General features: G+C 47.8%; 1 protein-coding gene across 2 annotated transcripts in view; it reads left to right on the top strand.

Annotated features, from left to right (window-relative positions):
* Window positions 1-24068, top strand: part of SRPK3 (SRSF protein kinase 3) — a 44015-nt gene extending 19947 nt beyond the window's left edge. For both annotated transcript variants that reach the window (XM_066617891.1, XM_066617892.1), the window contains 7 exons: window positions 5463-5616; window positions 7362-7640; window positions 8838-8935; window positions 9859-9966; window positions 11099-11168; window positions 16813-16905; window positions 21483-24068. In XM_066617891.1, the coding sequence (XP_066473988.1) occupies window positions 5463-5616; window positions 7362-7640; window positions 8838-8935; window positions 9859-9966; window positions 11099-11168; window positions 16813-16905; window positions 21483-21667 (987 nt within the window). In that variant the 3' untranslated portion in view covers window positions 21668-24068. The remainder of the gene's footprint in view (window positions 1-5462; window positions 5617-7361; window positions 7641-8837; window positions 8936-9858; window positions 9967-11098; window positions 11169-16812; window positions 16906-21482) is intronic.
* Window positions 24069-24405: the final 337 nt, after the last annotated feature.

A 24405-nucleotide genomic window follows, 5' to 3' on the forward strand; every position in this document is an offset into this window, starting at 1 on the left:
GGGGTCACAGCTGTGCAGCGTACTCTGAGAGGTAGTGATTTGGGAGTTGGTCTTACTGGAAGATTCAGTTCAAATCCCTGCTTAGCCATGAAGCTTCTTGGGTGACTTTGACCAGTCATGATCTCTCAGGCTCACACACCTTACAGGGTTGTTGTGAGTACAAAAGGAGGGGGGAACCATGTACATATGCCCTGAGTTCCTTGGAGGAAGGGTGGTATAAAAATGTGAAAAAATAAATCAGTAAATCCTCAGTGCACATACTGAATCATTTACCCACTTTGAACCGGGTTGCACTCCCCTTGCAAGACTGGGTACACAGCTTAGGAGTTCTAGACTCTCAGCTCTCTAGAAAATCAGGAGGCAGCAGTTGCTAGAAGTGCGTTCACCCAGCATCGGCTGGTGTGCCAACTGAGGGTCCAGTCCTATCCAACATTCCAGCACTGGTGCAACCCCAATGTAGCTCGGAGGTAAGGGAACAAGTGTTCCTATAGCTTGAGGAGGCCTCTGTGACTGCCCCCACCACCACCACAGGATGCAGTGCATGTCCTACTGGCATGGCTGCACCGGCACTGGAAAATTGGATAGGATTGGGCCCTGAGACCATACTTAAGAAAAGCCTGACTGGATCAAGCCAAAAGCCCATCTAGGCCAGCCTCCTGTATCTCACAGTGACCCACCAGATGCCTCAGGGTGCACACAAGACAACAGGAGACCAGCATGCTGATGCTCTTCCTCGCATCTGTCATGCTGAGATATTCAGAGCCGTTCAGACCTGGCCAGGTGATCCATGTTTTAGGAATTTCAAGACTAGACTGCTGTAACATACTCTGTATGGGTCTACCCTCTAAAACAGTTCAGAAACTGCATGTAGTGCAGAATGCAGCTGTTCGGGTGTTTACAGGGACTAGATGATATGCCTTGGTTGGACCACTGTTTCAGCAGCTATGCTGGTTGCCCATTTGCTTCCAGTTCCAATTCAAGGTGCTAGTTCTAACCTTTAAGGCCCTCCATGTTTTGGCTCCAGGCTATCTGAAAGACCAACTACTTCCATGCATTCCAACCCACCCTCTTAGGTCATCTGAAGGGCTCTTCTACAAGTGCTGTCTCTGTCACAAGAGGGATGGCAGTTTGGGGGTAAGCCTTCACTGTAGTGGCGCCACAACTATGAAATTCCTTTCCAGGAGAATTGAGAACTACTCCCTCCCTCATTGCTTTTTGGCAAGGGCTTCAAAACATACCTGTTTCATCTGATATTGGCCTTCTGCCCCTCTGAAATACTTATGTGACTTGATTGCCTCCCTCTACTTATTTGCTCCCCTAATGGCTCAATGGTATGTGTAAGTTCTTGCTTTGTTTTTGTTTTTATGTTTCACTGTTTAATGTTGAAATTCATGTTTTTAATGCTTCTTACCTGATATGATACTTTGTACTTTATTATGGAGCTTTGTAAGCTGCCTTGGCCGTAGGGAAGGCGGGATATAAATTTCTCAAATCAATAAATAAGCAAGCAAGCCATTCTGACTTTACTATAGCAGTGGTTAAGGGACCAGTCAAGAGCAGTCATTGGATTCCAGTTCACATGTACAGCAGTGCATGAAGGAGATTTGCATTGAGGAGCCCCCTCCCCATTTTGCAATCAGAATAAATTATGCACATTGAGTGATGTGACCTATCTGCTTTGCACAGTTGTTTGGAAGATTCAGTTCTCCTCACAATTTGTCAGGGTTGGAAGCAGTGTCAGAACCAGCCCTAGTGCAGTTGAAGGCAGGATGAGCTGGAAAGATCAGGGCTTGGTTGCTCAGAAGAATAAAGCCTGATTTGGAAGATCACCTGATCCATTCAGGCCTGTTGCTGAAAGGAGGCTTCTTTAGGTGATAGGGCTGATCTCCCTGCAATTTCCTCCTAGAGCCTGTACTGGGTGGTGGTGCCCAGGCTAAATCTCCTGCTGATGCCACTCAGATCTCCCATGGCATTTGATCCTTGACAAACACCATCTTGGCAGATCACTGTCTTCTCCTGCTATGCAATGATTCTGATGGGTCTGAATCCCCCTACTGGCTGGTTCAGACCCTAACCCTGGGCACAGTCTGAGAATTCATGGAACAGCTACCTTGCTAAAGTTAAGCATTTTGGACAGTACTGAGATGGAAGCAGTGACATTACTAAGGTTTGTGTCACCTGGTACCGGAGGCCTGCAGGTCACCCCTATGATGGACCTCCTCCTGTGCAATGGGTGGGGCACCGCCCCAGATGGTGGGTGTGGTGATGCACCATTGCCACGCCTCCACTGGTTTTTGGCTATAACTTTTGATAAAATAGAGATATTTCAAAGCGGTTTGTTTCCTTGCATTCTTCATGAAATTACACATATTACATGATGGTATTATTTGAAAATTTTGGCCAGTAGTGGTGTCAAACCCCCCCCCCCCGTGTGTGTCAGCCAGTGCTGCCCACATATCCTTCATCCCCCTAGCAGTGCCACGGGATTGGAGACTGCTTGGCACTAATGAAAGGAAGGCAGAATGCAATTTAAAAAGTTAAGCCCTACTGGAAGGAAGCCAAGTCCTATGGGAGCGCAGCACATTGGTTTGTATGAAGGACTGCCTGTAGTTATAGTGATTGTGAGCATATCCTCTCTAAGGAAAATTTCCTGATGGTGGAGTGAGTATATTTGATTAGTGTCAAATACAGTGGGCTCAAGCCATGTCACTGGGTCTCCAAATCAAATGGACTGCCCCTCCTACAGACCAATTACGTCCCTTGTATTTTTCCTTCCTGGTGGCAAAACACTGCTGGCATCATGTGTCACACATGGAGCAGATTCTCATGTTGTAGTTAAGCAGGGGGACAGGAAGTAGCCCTATCTTGTGCTTTCTCTTACTACATCTCTGTATGAAAAAGTATGCCCACTCCAGAGGGTAGTAAGGTTTGCTGGGGCCCCAGTGCTGCTAAGGGGCTTCATGCTCCAATGGTGCCACCATTCTTACTTTGTATGGTGCATGTGTTGTACGCAAGAAGGTTTGCAGTAGCGTGAAAGAATGCACACACTACTGCTCCTTTCAAGCTAAAGGGGATCTCTTAAGAGTGTCTTGCCCAACAGCCCTCAAGATTATGGAACCAGTACTATGAAAAGGGCAGTTGCAAGGGTAGGGTGCAAATGCTTCTGCTGCAAAAACCACTTGTGCTTCTCACCCTGCAGGATCAAAGGCATTGGGGAGAAAAGTTGGGAGGCCCTTTGAAAAATCCACAAGGCCCCTGACTTGTCTCCATCACATTCAAAAATAGCAGCTTAAGGAGACATCTGAAGAGATATGGGGGAGCAAGCCCCTCCTATGATGTAATCACTGCTCAGAAGCATGGGAAAGGGAAGCACAACTGTCACACTTTCTCTTCTACCTGCTTCACTGTAATATGCAGCTCTTCATCTGAGGTAAAGGTCATGTGCTAGAACCTTGTGACATTGGTCCAGTTCCCACCTTGAATCCCTGAACACTAGGTTCACTCTCATTCACCAGGATTCCTTTTTGGGGACTGGATAGGTAACGTGGCTTCCAGATGTGCACATGAGGCAGAGAATGCATTACGCGCATGTGTCCATGCAGTCATGCACACACCCTCCGTGAGGCCAACTGAAGCTGTCATCTCAGGCAACAGATTGGCGCAATGCCCAGTCGTGTCCACTGGTCCTCCTCTTCCTCCTCCCACTCCCTGGACTGGGAAAAGGTGATGGGGTCAGAGCAGAAGTGTGGAGGGGAGAGCAGAGAACTGGAGGAGCAGAGACTGACACATCACCAGGGAAGGGGGAGCAGCATTTGGCATGGTGCCTCAGGCACTGGGATGTCTTGGGCCAGCCCTGTGCACATGTGCGCACATGCACACACCTGGTATAGGTTTATGAACCGGCTTCTTTAGGAAGATAGTTCCTAATGAAGTTACTTTATGATTTTCCCTGCTGCTCTCTTAAGCTTGTGGTGGATTCTGCCATGACTGTTGCCCTGATTGCTGAGAAAGGGCTGTAGCTCATATCATTCAGCTTTTCTTTGTTCCATTTTCACATTCATGTGCACTTTCTTTTCCACCTTAAAAATACATGTATGTGCACACTCACACACACAATTGCCTTGTATATCATTTTTTGCCTGTGCAGGCACAAGGTGGTACCCCTTGCACACCCATTTTGGTTTCTTTGTCTTCTCATTCCTAGTTGCATGCTCTCCATGCCTTTGTTCTCCGGAGTTCATGCTTCTATCACCGAGCACGCCCTTGTTTCCGCACCTTGTTGATTTGCTCCAGTTCCTGGTTTTCACTTTGTCCTTGCTTAGGGCAGGCCCTTGATGTTTTGCTACTGCAAGCACCAACTCCATGCGATCATAGCAATGTACCTCAGGATCCCTTGTGGTATTGTGAGGGATTCTGAGCCTGCATCATGCATTGCTTTCTTGCTATCCCTGAATATATTATTTCCCCAAATGACCACGCAAGTTACTTCTACTCTCACACTGTCTTGAACCCAGTGTGTTTTGGAGGCCTGGTTCTTGCACACCTCACCCCTTTTCCACTCTGGCTCTCCCATTCTGCTTGTTTCTGTACCTGGTCACACTTGAGCCTATTCCCAAGCCCCTCTTTTCTGCCAGGCTATTGGTTATTTAAGCGTAGATCTCACTGAAGTAGTCAGTCTGTCCCAGGGCTATCCTACTTCCGGCTTCTGATGTGGAGGGGGACTGCCATGGTTGAATGCTCTTCCATAGAACCAACCTCTCCTTGAAAACTAGCATGCCTGAGAGGACAACACAGAACTCTTCTCCCTGCCTTGCTAATTACCTGTGCTGAGAAAATATGTTTGTATGGAGGGGCATTCTGTCATTTGAACCCTCATCAGCAATCTTCAGTGGTACAACTCAAACACAGGCTTACCACGAGGCCTTCATTCCCAGTCATTTGCTCACCCAGTCTTGCATGTGTAACAGTCATGCTGCTTATATGGTTCCTTAGGGATTTTACAGATTTGCAGTACCTTTTTTCCCACAATGTTTTGTTTCCTGTGCTACACTTAGGGCGCAGTCCTAACCCCTTATGTCAGTGCTTTCCAGCACTGGCATAGCAGTGCCAATGGGACATGTGCTGTATCCTGCAGTTGGGTGTCACTCACAGAGGCCTCCTCAAAGTAAGGGAATGTTTGTTCCCTTACCTCAGAGCTGCATTGCCCTTACATCAGTGCTGGAAAGTGCAGTGTTAGGGTTGCGCCCTCATTTGTTTGCTACTCACTTGCACTTTGTGTGTGTGATGTGAGATCCCATCCTGCTGTTTCTGGCCCTCCTGGATGTTACTTGGTTTGCTCCTGATTCCCTGTGGCTTCCCCAAATCTTGCACACTGGCCTGTATGTGTGTCACTTGCATGCTTCCCACACAGCCCTGAAAAGATGAATCCTAGGGCTGTAACATGGGGCTGTTTCCCCTCCCAGAACGGGAAGCTTTCAAAGAACAAGCGGAAGAAACTGAAGAGGAAGCAGAAGCGGCAGAGTCAGCTGCTGGCCGAGCGGATCCGTGACCTGCAGCAGCTGGATGACCTGGCAGCCACAGCAGGAGGGGATGCCAGCGAGTCTGCAGCAACCCAAGGTGAGATGGCCTGGGGAAGGTGCTGTCTAGTCGTGGCTGACTCACCCTCACCTGCGTTCTCTTTGCTCACTTGCTCCAGTACCCCTTTGCATAACTTAAAGCAGTGGTTCCCAGCCTGTGAGCTATGGCTCCTGGGGAGCCGCAGAATCCTTGCAAAAAACCCACCACCCTATACAGTTCAGCAAGACCTCTATTGGCATAAAATACAGAGAAAAAAGCAAAACAAGACACAAATATACAACAACATCACAAACTTCAGTCCTTTCCTCACCACCCTATACAATGTATAGGATTATAGCCCTACTGGGGAGCTGTGCCCAATGGCCCAGTAGGTCAAGGGAGCTGCCAGTCAAAAAGGTTTGTGAACCACTGGCTCAAAGATTTGTGCTCGCATCATTCATGTTCTCTTGTATGTTTGTGTTTTTAGTGTGCATGGTTTGTGCCCCTTCTTGCATGCCTATGCCCCTTGATCGCCTGTTCTCCTTTCTTGTAGTGTTATGTTAGTTATCCAGCTAGGCTGGTTTTGTTCCACACATTCACCTTTGCGTGCTTGTTTGGTATCAGCAAGGATTTGTAATGAGAGTAATGCGTAGTAATACACATTCTGTGCCCTTTTCCAAATGCCAGGGTACAAAAACCTGTTGATTATAAAAAACCAAGCGTTAACAGCATTTACTAAACATGCAGGTACATGCAGGTTGATTACAAAGATCCTAGCATTAGCAGCATTTATAAAATATGCAGGTACTGTTGTCATGATGTACTAATATTTGAACATTGATCAACACTGTCTTGCCAAGATGACCATGTTGCACACATTAGCACATCAGATTTGAAGTAATCACAAATATTTTGCTGCACATATACCCATATTTGAAACAGAAGCACATGGATTGCCTGCAGGAGAGCCTGGGTTCAATTCCTGGTGTCATCTCCAAGTAGGGCTGGGAAGTACCCTCACCTGAAACACTAGAGAGTTTCTAACAGTCAGTATTGACCATACTAAGCTAGATGGACCAGGAGCCTGACTTGGCAGCTTCATGTGCAAAATGCCCAGTCAAGCTCTGATGTGATAGTGTGTGCAAATCCATGACACTGTCAAAACACTTTGATTTTTAATGCTCTGTTTTAAACTTGTAGTATGTGGGTCTAGTTCGCATTGGGATGATAAACCTTTGTCTGGGCAGTACGCTGTGTCAAACTGCTGGGGAGGGTTCACATGATGGAATGCTCCTCCAAACAAAAGAATTATAAAGTTTATAATTGCCTACACATGGAAAACTAATATATGAAAGAGAGTTGTCCAGGCTCGAAACTGCTGTGATGTTCTCTTTTCAAGAATTTGGGGGGGGGGGCATTGGAGGAGCCTTCGCTCATGTGACCCCCACACATGCTGATGCACTGTACCCCACTGTATTGATGCAGCATAATGTGGACACAGATTTACCACCTCAATGAGAACTAGGCTATAGAGATAATAGTAGCCAGCTTGTTTTATGAATAATGTTAAAACTGGAATATTTGTAACAAATCTGTTTTTGATATTTTGGACCCCGACTCTTAAAATCAAAAGCAGTATACTTATTTGACAGGCATTCCCTACTTTCATCTTTTTGTCGCCCTGCGTCCCATGCTTCTCTCCTTATTCTTGCATAAATGCTGCTTTGTTGGCCGCTGTACTCTCTGCTTGCCTCTTGGTTTGTCACAGTCTGTGTTGGCAATCCTGATTCTCTTCTTCCCTCTAGAGCTGCACGTTGGAGCCCCCATCTCAATCTCCACTGCTGAAAGTGCAGAACCCTCTGGGGGGTCGCTGGCCTGCAGCCCCCAGAGCCTGACGTCATCGTCTGGCTTCTACACACACAATGCCTACGACAGCTGCAACGGGCACTCTCCACCAGGCACAGCCAGCCGCCACTTCAGCCCTGATTCAGCAACCTCTGGCTTCTCAGGGTCCCTTTTCTCTGGCTCGGCCATGTCAGGGGTTTCTAATCAGAGGGAGCACGGGGGTCTTCTCTCCCCCAGCAGTGAGTATTTCCAGCTCCAATCACATGATCGTACGGGGTAAGAAGGCAGTGGTGACCAGTATGCCCCAAAGTTGGTGAACATTCCTGTCCTTCCATCTTGGAGTCTTCTGTTCAGCACACCTCAGGGCCATCATCCCCCCCAGGCCATCATTTCTTAAAGCTATGATGGCTGCTAAGACACACCTTTTGAGTGCATATGACTAAAAACATGCTTTATGATGATCACATGCCCTGTTAGCTATTTAATTGGATAACAAATAAATAGTGGGATGTTCTTTTCCTTCTCACAGGACACCAAAACCAGGGGATGCCCACTAAAATTGAGTGTTGGGAAGGTTAGAACAGACGAAAGAAAATATTTCTTTCCCCAGCGTGTAATTATTCTGTGGAACTCCTTGCCACAGGATGTGGTGATTGTGTCTGGCCTAGATCCCTTTAAAAGTGGATTGGACAGAATTCTGGAGGAAAACTCCATCACGTGTACAAGCTATGATGGGTGTGTGCAGCCTCCTGGATTTAAACGTAGGCTACCTCAGAATGCCAGGTACAAGGGAGTGGCAACAGGATGCAGTTATCTTATTGTCTTGTGTGTTCTCTGAGGCATCTGGTGGGCCACAGTGAGATACAGGATGGTGGAATAGATGGGCCCGTGGCCTGATCTAATAGAGCTCTTCCTGTGTTTTTATGTATACTGTCCTTCACTATTTCATTATTATTTATATATTTTTAAAGTACCTTGCTCTATGAAGCTTACATAAAATCAATAAAACCAGCAAATCATTGGAACATTTAAAGGGTTTTCATTTTCCCTGCCTGACTGGCTGCTGCTGTGAGGCAATCAGCAGGGGACCTAATTAAACTAGAGGAGCAGCAATGCAGTTTGCAGTTTACGGGGGGGGGGACGGGGACACGATGACGACAAAATAGGTGTGTGGATTACCATTCCACTAGTTAGTTAGCTCGTTAGTTTATTAGGACCCAGTCCTATCCAACTTTCCAGCACCGGTGTAGCTGGTGCTTCTATCCCGGTAAGGGATCAAATGTTTCCATACCATGAAGAGTCCTCTGTGACTGCCTTCCCACCACAGGATGCAGTGCGCGCCTCATTGGCACAGCTATGTCAGTGCTGGAAAGTTGGATAGGATTGGGCCTTTAGTTTGTTCGTACTCAATCCCCCATTCTGGACTTCCTCTGCAGCTTTTGGCACCTCTGAATTCCTGGTGAACCCTTTGGAACCCCAAAATGCAGAAAAGATCAGAGTGAAGATAGCAGATCTGGGCAATGCCTGCTGGGTGGTAAGTGTGATATTGAGATGAATGGCTTTTTTCTCCTCCTCTTATGCACCTCCCACTGGTGAGACTGACCATGAGGAGTTCGATGTGGCGGTCTGTACTGCAAAGGGTGGCAGTGCACGGATGGTTTAGGAATAGAAGTTACAGGGTTATATGTCAGACTCTGATGTGGGGAGCCAGTTACAGAGAAGGGGCTTTGGGGAGACTGCATATTCTCAGGGTGAGGCTCCTTCCCTGCAGAGTGTCTACCACAAGGACTAGGGTAGAGATGGGTGATCCTACTCTGCATTACTGGAGAATAAAATGCAGGGGCCATGGAGCCAGGGAGGCTTCTCAAGTTGCTTTTGCTACTTAGGGCCACCAGAGGTTCAAGTTGCTCTCCTTTTTGTCCACTGAAAAATAGGAATTTTAGGAAGAAAGATGGTTGGGGTGGTGGTGGAATAGGAGTCATCCCTTTCCTTCCTCAGCCAGTCTTTTTCCTGCCTTTTAAGTGCAAGGATTCAGGTTCTGCCCTTAGACACTACACAGTTCTCTTTTCAATAGGCATTTAATGACTTTATTTAAATTTTCACCCTGTCTGATGCTAAAGGTTTTTGACACATTACAATGTGAATTATGATACAGTTGTATAAACTGTAGAGATTGTTCCCTTTGCTCTTCCCCATCCAAGTGCACTGAGCCCTACTGTGGCTGCTCTCCAGAGTGCCAAGAGGGAAGCTATGCAGCCACATGGCCATGCAGCCTAGATGGAGTTCTGCCCCAGAGGTTTGTGGTGAAAGGTAGAGGGTGCTCTGCTTTACTGGGTAGAACACACAAATGGTGGGAGGGGCATTTTGGTTAGCCATCTCAAGAGGATTGTATTGTGTCGAGTGAGGGGCATGATCTGTCCTGAAAGGAGTTTTCACCTTGTTTCTGGTTCTCCTCAGCACAAACATTTTACAGAGGACATTCAGACCCGCCAATATCGGGCCCTAGAAGTCCTGATTGGTGCCGTCTACAGCACCCCAGCAGACATTTGGAGCACAGCATGTATGGTACGCTGAAGTGGTTCCTCCGCATATCTTGTTTCCCTCTTGTTTCTCTCTTTCTGTGCCATATTCCGGTTGACATTTGTTGGTTGCTGTGTGAAAGACTCTTACGTTGTCGTTCAGGTTTAGTGCAGATCTGCTTCAAGTGGAATAAATTAAGTGGTTGGGGGTTATTCAATTAAATATATTAATTGAGTTGTGTTGAGTTTATAAAATTGCCACCCACACCCACCCACCCGCACACATACACACAAACAACAGCACACTGACAAAAGAATTTCTGCTAATATGTCATGACCTTTAGAAGTTTTAAACCACCCAGAGCCAGACTGGGTGAAGAGGCCTGAAGCCTGGTTTATATGCCCCATATTTTCCACACAGAAGCCACTTTGAAATGGCTGCCTGTAGTGCTCGTTTCACACGACCAAACCATTCTTGTGGATTTAGAGGTTGTTTCTTTCAAGACTAGTACAGATGTCTGAAAATGAAAGCTTTGGGTGGGTTGGTGTTAAGAAGCTTTGCCCAAACACCACTATACAAACGCTTCAACCATAGGATAATAGCCACTGAAGTAGACTCCTCATAATGACTATATGATGGATAAGTTGGGCCTTAAGGCACATCATTGAGATGCTTGCGCTCTGAGAATACCTCCTGAATGCTATTGCTGTGTGCTTTTGGTGATTGGGTGAATGTTCAGGTATCAGACCCAGTCTCTGTCAAGAGGCAGTCTTGCTACAAGGAGCGGCAGCAGAATCCATTTGCTACTCAGACTAAGGAGAAAGACTGCCCTGAAGGGAGTTGTGTAATTCTACATTAACTGTTCTCTTATTGGCCCAAGGTTGGTGTTTGCAAACAGGTTGAGAGCACAATCCTATACTTGTCTACTCAGAAGTAAGTCACATTGTCTTCAATGGAGACTCTTAGGAAAGAGTGCATAAGTTTGCAGCCTGAATCTCCATCATACCTATCCTAGACAGAGGATGTTTGGAGGGTTCTCAAGTCCTGACATAGGGTGACAGGAAACATTGTGATGGGGAGGCGATGTGGCAGAGGGCAGGAACAAGTGTATTGGCTCTGTAGTTATGGCTTTTCCCATAAGTGAGTCAAGGTCTCTGTGTATTCCTTTCCTTGACAGGCATTTGAACTGGCAACTGGTGATTACCTCTTTGAGCCACACTCGGGTGAAGATTATACCAGGGATGAAGGTAGGTAGCATTTCCTTTGTTGAGCTGTTGGGAGTAGAGAGCATACACAGAGTGGAGTGGAGGCTTAGCTGGCCTTGATATTTTCAACTGAAAATAAAGGCGGGAATGATGCAAGTCGTTGGTAATGTGCATGCCAGATCATGAAACATTAGGATGTACTGGGAAAAACTGGAAACCTTTTGGTCTTGTGACCTCTCTGAAAGGATATGGTGGTGGAAAGCAGAGAGAACTTCAGGATGGGGAGGGGCTGTGTGGGATCTGAGGTGGAGGAGTGGAAGTGTCTAGGGATCTATTATTCCAAGAATGGAACCTATATTAGCCATCCCTTAATACTTTCTGTTCTCTGGTGGTCTCTCCATGACAGGGTCAGTTTGATGAGATGGGTAGCTGCTCCCTCTCAGGGAGTCAGGTAAAGTCTTCCTGAGGGGAGGAACTCCCCTTGCCTCCCCAGACTGACCTGGTCTCCAGAAGAGCAGGCTGGGTTTTGACCATCCAGGCTGACCAACGAGTCCTTAGAATTTTTCTCTTTCTGCCTCAGCAGACCTCTTTTTTTGAGGGGTGACAGGCTCCTCACCTCTTAACCTGCAGGAGCCTCCAGAACTGGAGTTCCCAGCGTTGCCCATTTACTTTTTAAATTTTCACACCGGTTTAGCGCCGTTTCGCGCCTCCCTGGCTCTCCTGGCACACAGCGGCCATCTTGGCCACCTGGCAGCATGTGTGCTACTGCTGCTCTCCCAACTGCTGGTCCAGTTGAAGCAGAAGAAGGGGAGCACACGCGGCCAGACAGGGCCCCCTGCTCTCCCAGGAGGAATCGAGCCTACTGGGGGCTTGGCCACCGACGAGCTCCATCACCCATGTGAAGCCAGCCTCAGAGCTCCACCAGTGCTGCCTCCATCCACCATGAGAAGAGGGGGATGTCAGGGAGGACATGGCCAACCCCACTAAAGAGACACCCATTTCCACTTCCCTGGCGTCAGGAGCTGTGTCTGCCATTAATTTGGAGGAGCTCTTGGCCACCATCCAGAGCATGGTCCAAGCTTCCGTTTCTGCCAGCATGTCATGGTATTGCCACCATCCAGGGCTCACTTCCCACCCCGGGGTCCCCCCAGCAGCAAAGTCCCAGCAGCTCCCCCGGCACCTCCCAAGTTTCCCGAGGATCAAGCCTCCCAGGGCGTCCCCTCTGAGATAAAGGTGGATCTTCTCCCCCCCAAGAAGGCCAAGAGATTGGGGGACCTCAACAACATGCTCTGAGTTGCCTCTGGACAAGGAGGAGACCTCCATGGGTTCTTCTTCTGAGGAGGGGGAGATTTCCAAGGATGAGGGCCTGAACTCTGACCAACAGTGCACTACCCTGTTTGCCCCAGATTTTTTTCCTAGACTGTTCCAGGGAATTGCCAGCATCCTGGAGCTCAACCTTCCCAGCCCCCTGTGGATTCTCAGCCCTCCTCTTCCCTCTGGGGTGCTGCCTCCATTCTCCCTAGCCAGCAGGAGGCCCTCCAGGGGTTTCTCCTTCCTGATTACTTCAAGCAGATCATAGACAAGGAATGGGCTACCCCAGCCAAGGCCAGGGACTCCAACCCAACTCCTGCAGATTTTGCAGGATAGAGAAGGATGACCTCCCCAGATTCAAGTCACACCTAGTGGATGCGCCTGTGGCAGCACTGGATTCCCCTTTGATCCTGCCTTCGGACAGTGAGAGTCTCTCCAAGGACCAGTGGATTAGAGCAGGGGTCTCCAAACCCCAGCCCAGGGGCCAGATGCAGCCTGCACAAGCCTCTTTCTGGCCCACGGCCAACCTCTTGTCCCCTGAAAGCCTCTGGCCCACTCAACTGAACATGACCAGAACTGTGCTCTGATTGTGTCTGGAGGGTGTTCTGAGGGCCAGAGAGGTTGAATGAATGAGCCCATTCATTCATGTATTTACTCATCTAAGTTCCATCTCTAATTTATTTATTTAAATTTTATATGACCCTCCACACCACGCCAGATATTTGATGCGGCCTTCTGGCCAAAAAGTTTGGAGACCCCTGGATTAGAGGATTGAGATAGCTTCCAGGCGCACCTTTGAGTCCTCTGCCAATTTCCTCAAGGCCTCTATAGCCTCTTCCCTCTGCATCAGGACCCTCGTGCTCTGGTTGCAGCAGTTTGCAGAGCACCATCAGGTCCCCAGCAGGGCACAATCTGATCTCTGGAAGATAGCTGCCCCGAGAGGGGACTGGGGTTCTAATTCCCCAAGAAGTTTGGGGCAGCCAAACCATTCTCTGCCTCAAGTGGTTAAACAGGTGGATGCAACACCAGAAGTTCAAGATGGAGACCCTAAGATCCATAGTGAGGGCCATCTGGAGGAACAACTACCATCTGGAGGAACAACTCACTGGACCTCTAGGAAGCTTATTTGCATGTGCCATTCCTCCCCTCTCAAAGAAGATTTCTGCCCACTACCCATACTGGGCTCTTCCATTCAGTCTAGCCTCTGCCCTGAGAGTGTTCTCCAAAGTCCTGGTTGTGCTCGTGGCCCACCTGTGCACCCAAGGAGTGGCGCTTTCCCCCTATCTCAACTATGTCCGCCTGAGAGCCAAATCAGCTTTGCAAGGACAACACCACATCATCCAGACCATCTGCTGCCTGATGCATCACAGCTTCATCATGAACCGGGAGAAAAACCATCTGGTCCCCTCCCAGTCCATCCTCCACCTGGGGGGCAATCATAGATTCTGTACGCCACAAGGTTTTCCTGTCACAAGAAAGGTGGGACGAGATCAGATAACTTGCTTCCTTGGTTCTGGCCAGACGTTCTGACCCTGGCACACCTCCTCAACATGCTAACCTCCTGCCAGGACATCATCCCGTGGACCAGATTCCAAGCCAGGGCTCTTCAACACCTCCTCACCCCTTTCCTGGACCACATTGTCCTCCAGAGGCACAGGTGTGGCTGGCTGGACCCACATACCCACATGGATCTGCGCTGGTGGCTGCAGCCACCCAGGCTGAACCAGGGTTCTCCAGTCCAGGTTCCCTACCAGACAGTGACCCACACCAAAATCAGCCTTCTCGGATGGGGGGCTAGCTGGAGGAGCTTTCAGCCCAGGGCAGGTGGTCTCCAAGCAACGCCAAAAGAAGCATCAATTACCTGGAGCTGCCCACTATCTAGCTCTGAAGACCTTTTCACCACATTTCAGGTCAAGGGACATCCTGGTGTATACAGACAACATCTTGGCCAGGGCGTACTTCAACTGCCAAGGGGGAACGAGATAGTTGACCCTGCGGAGCCACGCATGCTGGATGTTCCGTGGGTTGAGAGGAACTTCTGTTCCCTCAGGGCAGAGTACATTCCAGGCATCGACAACACCATGGCAGACTGGCTGAGTCGGAAGGACCTCGAGCAGTCAGAGTGGCAGCTTCATATACAGATCTTCCAGATGCTCAGCAGTTGCTTTGGGTCCTTTGCCCTGGACCTCTTTGTGTGTCACCTCAACAGCCACTCCTTCCTGCCCCACTTCCTCTCCAAAGTTCTTTCGCAGGGTAGCCCTCCTGAACCCCCTCAATTCTCAGGGACCTCTCCTGAGATCTATCCCTGGTCCTCTGGGCTCTCACCTGCCCTCCTTTCAAACCCGTGGCCACCTGTTCCTTCCAGATTCTCATTCAAAAGATAGTGTTCTTGATCAGCATAACATCGGCCAGGAGGTTCTCCGAGATAGTAGCCCTCTCCTTGTTCAAGGAACTCTGCCATTTTCTCAAGGACTGTGTGGTTCTCCAGCCTGACCCGTCCTTCCTCAGTATGTAGTTAGTCTACTCAGCGTGTAGTTAGTTTGTGGAACTCCTTGCCACAGGATGAGGTGATGGCATCTGGCCTAGATGTCTTTAAAAGGAGATTGGACAGATTTCTGGAGGAAAAGTCCATCATGGGTTACAAGCCATGATGTGTATGTGAAATCTCCTGATTTTAGAAGTGGGTTACCTCAGAATGCAAGGGATGGCACCAGGTCTCTTGTTGTCTTGTGTGCTCCCTGAGGCATTTGGTGAGCCACTGTGAGATACAGGAAGCTGGACTAGATGGGCCTATGGCCTGATCCAGTGGGGTTGTTCTTATGTTCCTGCCCAAGGTCAACTCTGTATTCCACCGATTCCAAGAGGTAGTCATCCCTTCCTTCTGCCCTAACTCCAAGGAGACGGACTGGCATACCTTAGACATGCACTGGGCCATCAGCTTCTATTTAGACATGAGCTCTGCCTTCAGGAAAACCAAAGCCCTGTTTGTTTCCTACAAGCCAAAGAAGCAGGGGCTCAAGATGTTGCCCTCAACCATGTGAATGAGGGAGGTGAAAGGTGAGGCCTTCAGGACCTGCAGCCTGGAGCTTCCCTCCCCATGCATCCTGGCCCATTCCTTGAGGGGAGTCGCCATGTCTGTGACTTTCAAGGCCCATCTGTCCCTGGAGCAGGTGTGTAGAGTGGCGACCTGGAGCTCACCTCACACTTTCATTAAGTACTATAAGATGGACACCTTCCCCTACGAGGATGCAGCCTTTGCTAGGCGGGTTTTGCAGAGTGTGGTCTCCTACACTTCAGGCAGCTCCTACCCTTGAGGGGTATGGCTTGGGTAGATCCCATCTCATCAGGCTGACCCTGCCATGGAGAGCCCACTGGAGAAAGGGGACTTACCTGTGAATTCCCTTTCTCAGTGGACTGGAGTCCTCAGTGGACTGGCGGGGTCAGTCACCCCCCTTCACAGCCTGAATGGGGGACACTCATACTTCAAAAGAAGAAGTAGAAGAAAGGCAATAGAATAGAATGATTTTTAGATTGTGAGCCCTTTTGGGCCAGGGAGCCATTAGTTGTTTGTTTGATTTTTTTCTGTAAAGTGCTTTGTGAACTTTCTGTTGAAAAGCGGTATATAAATACTATTAATAATAATTAATAATAATGATAGGTGGAGCCCCTATTAGGAGCAGGATGCCTTAGCATACAGAGGGTACCTAGGCCGTGACCCTGTGCCCATGAGGGTCTTTTCTGTGGTGGCTGCCGTCTCACATTATCCGGAGCAATCAGTCCGCAGCAGCCTGGATTGGATTCATTGTTTCCATTGGTGGTGAACCAAGCACCTTGAGACTGCGGGCGCTGGAACTGGGAAGCGGGTTCTTCCTCTTTGCTTTCTCAGTCTGGGGAGGCAAGGGGAGCCCCTACCCTCAGGAATACTTTACCTGACCCGCCTACCTGAGAGGGAGGAGCTATCCATCTCATCAAACCGATCCTGCCTTGGAGTCCACTGAGAAAGGAAATTCACAGGTAAGTCCAAATCTCATTTGTATTATTGAGCAAGAACTCAGCTTGTATTTTCTGCCTTGATTTTATTCAGATTCATGAAGCCAGAGTTCTGTATAATAATAGCAGCAGCAGCAGCAACAACAGAAAGCGAGTCTTGCTTGGAACAGTACAATTTTATGAAAATATCTGTGAATATCCCAGGTCCCTGGGAAGGACCTGATATTCTGCAGTCCAAACCCAGCTATCAGTTTGTGGCAGGCTATGCATAAGAACCATAATATTCATCAGCTAAAACACAGGCATGGCATGGCTGTGCCACAAAGGGAGACTCCCATGCCAAGCCCCAGGTCTCTAACATTTTATCTTCTTTTTCCTATGCCAGATCATATTGCCCACATTGTTGAGTTACTGGGTGATATCCCTCCGCACTTTGCTCTTTCAGGACGCTATTCCCGAGAATACTTCAATCGGCGAGGTAAGATGGGAAGGGATTAGAAGGAGTCTTTTCCTTCCCACCATGTGGCTAATGTTCAGAGCTTGCACATATATATGAGAGAGTGAGAGGAAAAAAGGGGGGGAGTGTGAGTGCAAGAGGTTGGCAGAACTATGTAGTAGAGAATTGTGGGAGAAGATGCTAGGCAGGAGGAAATTTTGGTGAGAAAACCTTTGTTGGGTGAAACAAGATCTCTAGAGGGAAAACTTTGAACATGGGAGTTTGCTACAAGCTCTGCCTACTATAAATTTCATGAAGGTCACAACATTTTTTTGGATGGTAGTGTCCAGAACCAGTTTGTGCTCATTCATGAGTATCAGTACCACTCCCATTGTTGCAACTGCATTAGTGCTCTGTAGAGGTTGGTCTGGAGCAGTGGCATAGTGGTACATTTTGAAATGCAGGAACTCAGCAGGACACACACACACACACCCATAGCCAAGTCCCACTACGACAGCAGTTTTTAACTGCTGTGCTATAGCATACTGGTGTGCTGTGAATGGGCCTCAGGTGCACCATGGGGCAAGAGGAGGCAGACATCAGCCGTGCAGGAGAAGGCACGGCTACCCTGAGCCTCGCACAGCATCCAAGTAAAAGATGCAGCCAGCAAAGAGGGCGGAACTGGCTGCATTTGTATTTTGCCAAGTGGAACCTGCCACTTTAAGAATACAGTGGCTGTTGCCTCTCCTGTGTGCTGATTGGACAGCCAGAGAAGCCTGAAGGAGCTCCAGGTAGGAGCCCTGCAGTGAGCACACAAGTAAGCCAGAGGGCAGGCAGCAGGAATAAAGCAAGTGAGTGAGAGGGAATCTGCCCAGGGCCACTGGCTGAGGTTTTTCTTCCAAAGAAGCCAGAACAGCTGGCATATTTCCAGTTCATTTCAGTGAGGCTTGAACAGGCAAATTGTCTGGTGGATTGTGACCCTCTCCCCAAATGCCACAGGTTGCCTGTTGCTGTTTTATTCAGTTTTCAGGGTTTGGGGGAACTTCCTCTGAACACAAACAATGGAATGCCCCAGTTAAATGCAGTTTTTTAATCCCAGTGACTCACCACAGTTTGCCTGCCACACTCTGAAGGGACCCTTCAGCCTTGCCTCCGCTGGCAGGATGCTTTTTCTCCCTTACTGTAAGGACATTATTCACACTCTTTCTCGCATATACAAGCAGGCACTTGGCACATCATTCTTTTCTCTCACCCCACTTCTTCCCTCATGCAGAACTCATTCTTGCCCTCCTAAAATCATTTAGCATTTTAACACCTTCCTTTCTGTCCCTCTCCTCACTTATCCCCATTTTCCAAAGGTAATAATCCTTTGCCTTGCATCCTCTCTCTCCCCCCACCAAAGTTGAATCCCACACCTTGTTTCAGTCATACCTTGTCATTGCTCCTACTAAAATCTGACTACCCTACTTTCACACGTTTTCCTTCTTTCCAAAAACCACATGCAGGGTCCCCCCCCCCCTTATCTGTGGATCTTGTATCCATGGTTTGACTTATCCAAGGATCAGGGATCTGTGGGGTCCTCACATGCCCCCTCCAGAGGTTGTTGCCTTCAGAGGGTCTTCTGAGCCCCACAGAGGCTGCACGCAGTTTCCCCTGGCTGAGCCTCTGGCTGCCCGAAACTTAGGCTGGATACAGCGCAGGCCCGTCAGCCTGCCTGTTCCAGCACAAGTTAAGACAGGCTGTAAAAGGCGTTATGAGGGCCTGGGAAGCCGCAGGTATTCAAGTTCAGAGAAGTTTGATCACAGCTTGTTGTGAATTTCTTTAATTGCCAAGTAATGTTTTAATTAAATTAAGGTTAAAGTAATTACATTGTATTTATTAATTGTATTGTAATTTAAAAACTGGTGTTGTGCCTCAACAATTTTAGCATGTTTTCAGTGTGCAGGGAACTACGCGTAAAAAAGGTTAAAAACCGCTGCACTAGGATTGTACAGCAAAAAATTAACTGTCAGAGTTCTTTGTTAGGGTGTTTTCTCTTTCTGCCTCTTATTTCTGCTTTTAAACTTGAAAGATGTATGGGTCCAATCCTAATTAAAAGTTGCCCACAGGGCATAGCAGCACCATCATAGATTCCACTGCATCCTGCAAGCAGTCAGAAACCATGTGGGGATGGAGAGGAAAGCAAACATTTCTTTTACTTATTTTACTCCCACATGAATGTATTCCAGTGGTTTCCAACCTTTAGGAGCCTATGAACCTCTGAGACAAAAATTGGAATTGGCGTGGCAGGCCTGGTTAGTACTTGGATGGGAGTCCACCTGGGAATACTGGGTGCTGTAGGTTTGTACCATAGTCTTTCGAGACTGAAGGTTGCCAACCATTTTTACATACAACCATGCCTCCTAGTGGATTTTTATCAGGGGGTACAAATGTTTCTTTTGGGCCCCTTCCCAAAGGGGGATGGGAGAGGTGAAACAGAGTGGAGGAGGGTGTGATAGGTGCAGGCAGAACAGAGGTGGGGAGGGGGCAAAACAGGGCAGGGGGAGCAGGAAGAGGGCAACAGCAGAAAGAGTTTTTGGAGCCCTGGTCTACTCTACTTCCCAATATGGAGCTCATGTCTACCTGCCCACAGAATGTCAGCAGCTAGATATAGTAATACAGAAAACCACACACACTCTTAAGACTCTAAAATTTTTTAAATTTTAAAAATCGTTGTAGAAAACTAGATTATCATATTTAGGCTCACACTAGAATGGGAAGTGTCCTGTGTGTACCAAAATGTACTTCTACAGCAGCTATAGTTCCACAGCTGTCCTTGATACCCTCCTTCATGGTAAGCTGATCCACAAGCCAAAGAGCTGCTGTAGCAGGCCAGTTTCCTCCCATGTTTGACATGTTCAGGAGTGTCATATATGCATTCCTTTGCCCAGCACATGGCTTGCGGCGGCCACCATGCACCCAGCATCCCACGTGGGCAGCAAGTCTGGGTGAGGTTGGAAAATATACAATCCCAGGAAATTTCTGGTGGTCCTCCTTTGCCTCCTGGACCCCCTTTTTGACCCTGGACCCAAGTACAAATTACCCCCAGAGTCCTGCATGCAACCCCCACCTCTTCACACAAAAAATACAATTAAATTTGTAATAATTAGAGATTTATTAGATGTATTATTTATAGCGAAGATTTCTGGGTTGTTGCTTTTGTTGCTGGCTGTGGGCAGTTCATTCTCTGTCCTCTCTGGTGGTCCATGGGGGAACATCTGGATGTGATCAAAGGCAATCTTTTTTTTTTCCTGAGACATTACGGACCATTTCTCAGGATCTTGTGGTCCACCTGTGGTCCCTGGACCACAGGCTGGGAACCAGTGATCTATCTGGACCTGCACTTAGCACAAGTCTGAGTAGAGGCAAGAGGGTGTGTCAAGGCCAGAACTGAGCAGAGGATGTTGGTGGAGCCATTATTTCCAATAACTGTCCTCCACCCACCACACACCTCTGAGGCCTTGATCCCCATCCTGCTCCCCCCACCCTATTCTGCCCACCCTGCTGACTTACCATTGGTGTAGGGCAGGGGTGCTCAAACTTTCAACTTTAGGGATGCTGGACCTTTAACAAGTGTATAGAAGAGAGAATTACAGCAGGTGCAACTTGTCATCCCACAGATGACAAGCTACACCTGCTGAAATTCTCTCTTCTATACACTTGTTAAAGGTCCAGCATCCCTAAAGTTGAAAGTTTGAGCACCCCTGGTGTAGGGGGTTGCTGGATCCAGTAGTGAAGTGAGTCTTCAGCACTGGTGCTGTTTGTGGCAGCACTTTTTAAATGGCTTTTAAATGATCCTGACAGTGGCGCACTGTGCATACCTTCTGAAACCATTTTACCTACCATTTTACAACAGTGGCACCTTGTTTTGCTGCTATTCAAGTGGGCCCAGCCATAGGTAGGATTGGGCTGCCCAGCTATAATCCTATGCTAATTTACCTGGGAGTAAGTCTTCTTGAACACAGTGGACTTAGGGCCAAATCCTATCCAACTTTCCAGCTGTGGTGTAGCCATGCCAGTGAGGTGTGTGCTGTATCCTGTGGTGGGAGTGTAGTTCTGGAGGCCTCCATAAGGTAAGGGAACATTTTTTTCCCTTGCCTTGGGGCTACATTACAGCTGCACTTGTACTGGAAAGTTGGATAGGATTACTTCTCAATAAAAATGCACATATACCTGGCATTGCAGGAGTATAGGAAGAATACAAAATGTGCTGGGTACAGAATTCAGCTTCCTGAAAATCTCCATTTTTGTTTTATTTTGTCTGTTTAAAAAGCAAATCCCTAGCCCTTGTACTTGAAAACATGTAGGCAATGCCTACTTAAATCTTATCAGGTTGAAATGGCTGAATAAGATTCCCAGTGTCTAAGGATGAGGTTTCAGTGCCCTGCATAGCATCACTCAATAACTAAAAAATCAGAATCGAATATACAAAATGAGATAAATTATGCACATATATAATCAGTGGTGGCAGAATTCAGCATTCCTTGATGCAGAATTTTATTATTTTCCCAGCACAAAATACATACAGCCCTAGACTGACCTCCTCCAATGCTGCTTTTTCTCTGCTTCTCTCTTCCCAGGGGACCTGCGTCACATTAAGAACTTGAAGCACTGGGGCCTGTATGAGGTTTTGGTAGAGAAATATGAGTGGCCTCTTGAGCAAGCGGCCCAATTCACAGACTTCCTGTTGCCCATGATGGAATACATCCCAGAAGAACGTGCCACAGCTGCCCAGTGTCTGCAGCACCCATGGCTCAATTCCTAAGGCCCAACATTGTTTCTTTGGACTGTCTGCTGAAGCAAGGAGATTCTCGCTTGCATGAGTTTCTTTGGCATGGAACTTAATCCCATTGCCAGAGTGGAAGGTGGAAGGTTTTATTCTCTCCTGGCTCTTCCCCTTAAGTGGAGGGCATTCAAGGAATTGGGACAACAGGCTGATTAGTGGGGAGTTATAAGACTTGACTGAACCCCAGTAGCTGGTATTGTTGTGTGGCCATTTCTGAAGCTCAGCCAGAAGGTATGGGCTTCACCCCAGTTCCTTCCCAAGAAGTTGCTTCTTTTGAGTTGTCAGTAGCCATCTTCCCAACTTTGCCTTTGACTGATGCTGTTTGACTTTTAAAATTAGCCTTGGGAATCTTTTTTTTTTTTTTTTTTTAGTCTTTGACTGATGCTGTTTGACTTTTAAAATTTGTCTTGGGGATTCTTGTGGACTTTTTTCTTCCTTTAGAGGAGAAGGAAAAAGTCTCCCATCCTTCCTAACCCAAGTGGGCCTGAGTGTGAATGTGAACTAGTTTGAGGGGGGAACGTGCCCAGCATGTATGAGTGTGGGTGTAGTACAGGCTAACTGTGAATAAGGTTTGGATAGTAAACCTGAAGATGTGTTTGAATGTTCAATCAAGCTGCTGGAAATGATAGTGTGACTTCTTTGTTTTGCACATGCAGCCTTTCTGGAAGTGGCAGAGGTACCACAGTTCCCTGCGTATGTGTGTGTCTCCCTTGTCCAAGTGCCCATGCCAATGAAATGTGGCTCCTCTGAGCAAAAATTATTGTGCAAATGAATCAATGTATGAAAGTTACATGACTTTGGCTTGGTGGAATTGTAGGGGGAGGGAAAAGCAATAAAGCTACCAATGGAGAAAGCAAGTGGAAATGTGTAAGTAGCAAAGTGGAAAGGAGGGACTTCTGCTCAGTGTTCCTGCTAAGGTGTATGACAGTGGGCCATGCACCTCCCAGCCAGACTCCATGCAGCACAGGGTTCAGCCTCCTGGAAGTTTGGTGATGCAGAGGTGGCATCGTGATTCATCATGATGCTGTGTAGCTGCTGAAGGGCACCAGTGCAGACTCCTTGGAGGGAACGGTGCTCCTGTTGCCAGCTGACCATCAGATGCTGTCCTTGCTACCTGATGTGTCTGTGCTTATGGGCTTTGCTGGAAGCATTGTCCCATATTGTGAGTGACAGTTGAGTAAACAAGGAAGAGATTCCCACCCAAAGGACATTTTGCGAGTCCTGTACCCCGATGCCTGAATCACACTGTAGTCTCTAACATGCATGCTTTACAAGGGGCTCAGTTGTGAGAATTTGCTCGTAATTTGGCATTCTAAGAATTTCAACTTTTTAATAAGCAAATTCTAGCTCTCATTGTGAAGAAAATGTCTTTGGGAAAAGATAGTAAAAGAGAATCTTTTCTACTTAGTAGAGTTCTTTGTCTCCTTCTCACTCTGATTTCCCTTGGTTCTTACATTGGCTCTGCTTCCTTCATCAGTTCAATCCTTGTCCCAGTTTTGGGGGAGCAAGGGAAACAATGATCCTGACAGCTTGGGTGATTACACAATTTATTTCAGGCTCTTTTCTAGCTGACAAATTATGGTTACTGGATATGTATATGTGAGCTTGTTGATAACCCTTTTTGCTGGTGGATGGTTGGGCATGGCAGGAATTGTTACCAGGTTGAACTGCTATTGCAGCCCCATACCTCCCTCCAGTTCCTACTGTTATGTTTCCTGATGGTTTTGTTACCTGTGAGCAGCTTCTCATGTTTTTAAGGCTAAGAGAACAGCTGCTCCAGAAAGTTTGGCAGCAGGAAGCAAAATGCTCAAGCTATGTGCCTTTGAGAAGGAGTCTTTCTTTATGATGAAGGATTCAGCAAGGGAGCTAAACTGCCAGCCCCCTGTGGCCTTTCCCCAAAATATGTTGGGCACAGAAAAAGAGAAACCTACAGCTAAAGGAAAGACACAGACTGCAGTGCCTGGGGTAAAACTGTTACAAGAGCCAGGCTGAAACCTCACAGTTCCAGGCCCTCCTCACTCTTCCCCCAGGAGTTCCACTGGAACCCAGGAATTGTTGTTCTGGCTCCCTTGCATTCTGCAGACTCCGTTTGTGATGGTGTGTGTAAAGCTGCTTGGGTATGGGAAACAGTTGAAAGCAACGTTACCCAAGAGAGAGCAGTGACTTTAAACCAAAGTTATGGCGTGGGAGAACTGGGCATTGGGAGAGTGGCAGTAATATTTTCTTGCACTGCAGTTCTTTATTTAGAAGTCAGGGCCTTGCTTTAGGTTTGGCCTCTGTGTGTGCCTGTGAGAGTGTGCGTGCGCGGGTGTTTTCAGCCTCCCCCCCTGTGCTGTTGCAGGGATTGAATTCAAGACTTTTCATTAAAGTGTTTGCAATAGCCTCTGCCTCTTCCTCTTTTGGGAAACTGGGGTTTGGGAAAATCACAGCAAATGAGAAGCAGGTTTGTAACTCCTTCAAGGGGAAAGGTTATGGTTCAATGGTAAAGAACATACTTTTCATGCAGCAAGTTCCAGGCTCAAACCCTGGCATCTTCAGATACTGTTGGGAAAGTCCCCTGTCTGAAACCCTGATGTAGTGGAAACATGCAAGATCCCTCAAGGAGATAGGGTGTGGTGTCAACAGAGGCCTGTTGCTCTGACAGGTCTGGGAAGCTTGGGGTCTTAGAATGCGGAGAATGTGCTGCACAGTTGCAGCTACTTGGAGGCAACAGGGTC

This window comes from Tiliqua scincoides, chromosome 2, assembly GCF_035046505.1.
Source record: "Tiliqua scincoides isolate rTilSci1 chromosome 2, rTilSci1.hap2, whole genome shotgun sequence".
Classification (NCBI taxonomy): Eukaryota; Metazoa; Chordata; class Lepidosauria; order Squamata; family Scincidae; genus Tiliqua; species Tiliqua scincoides.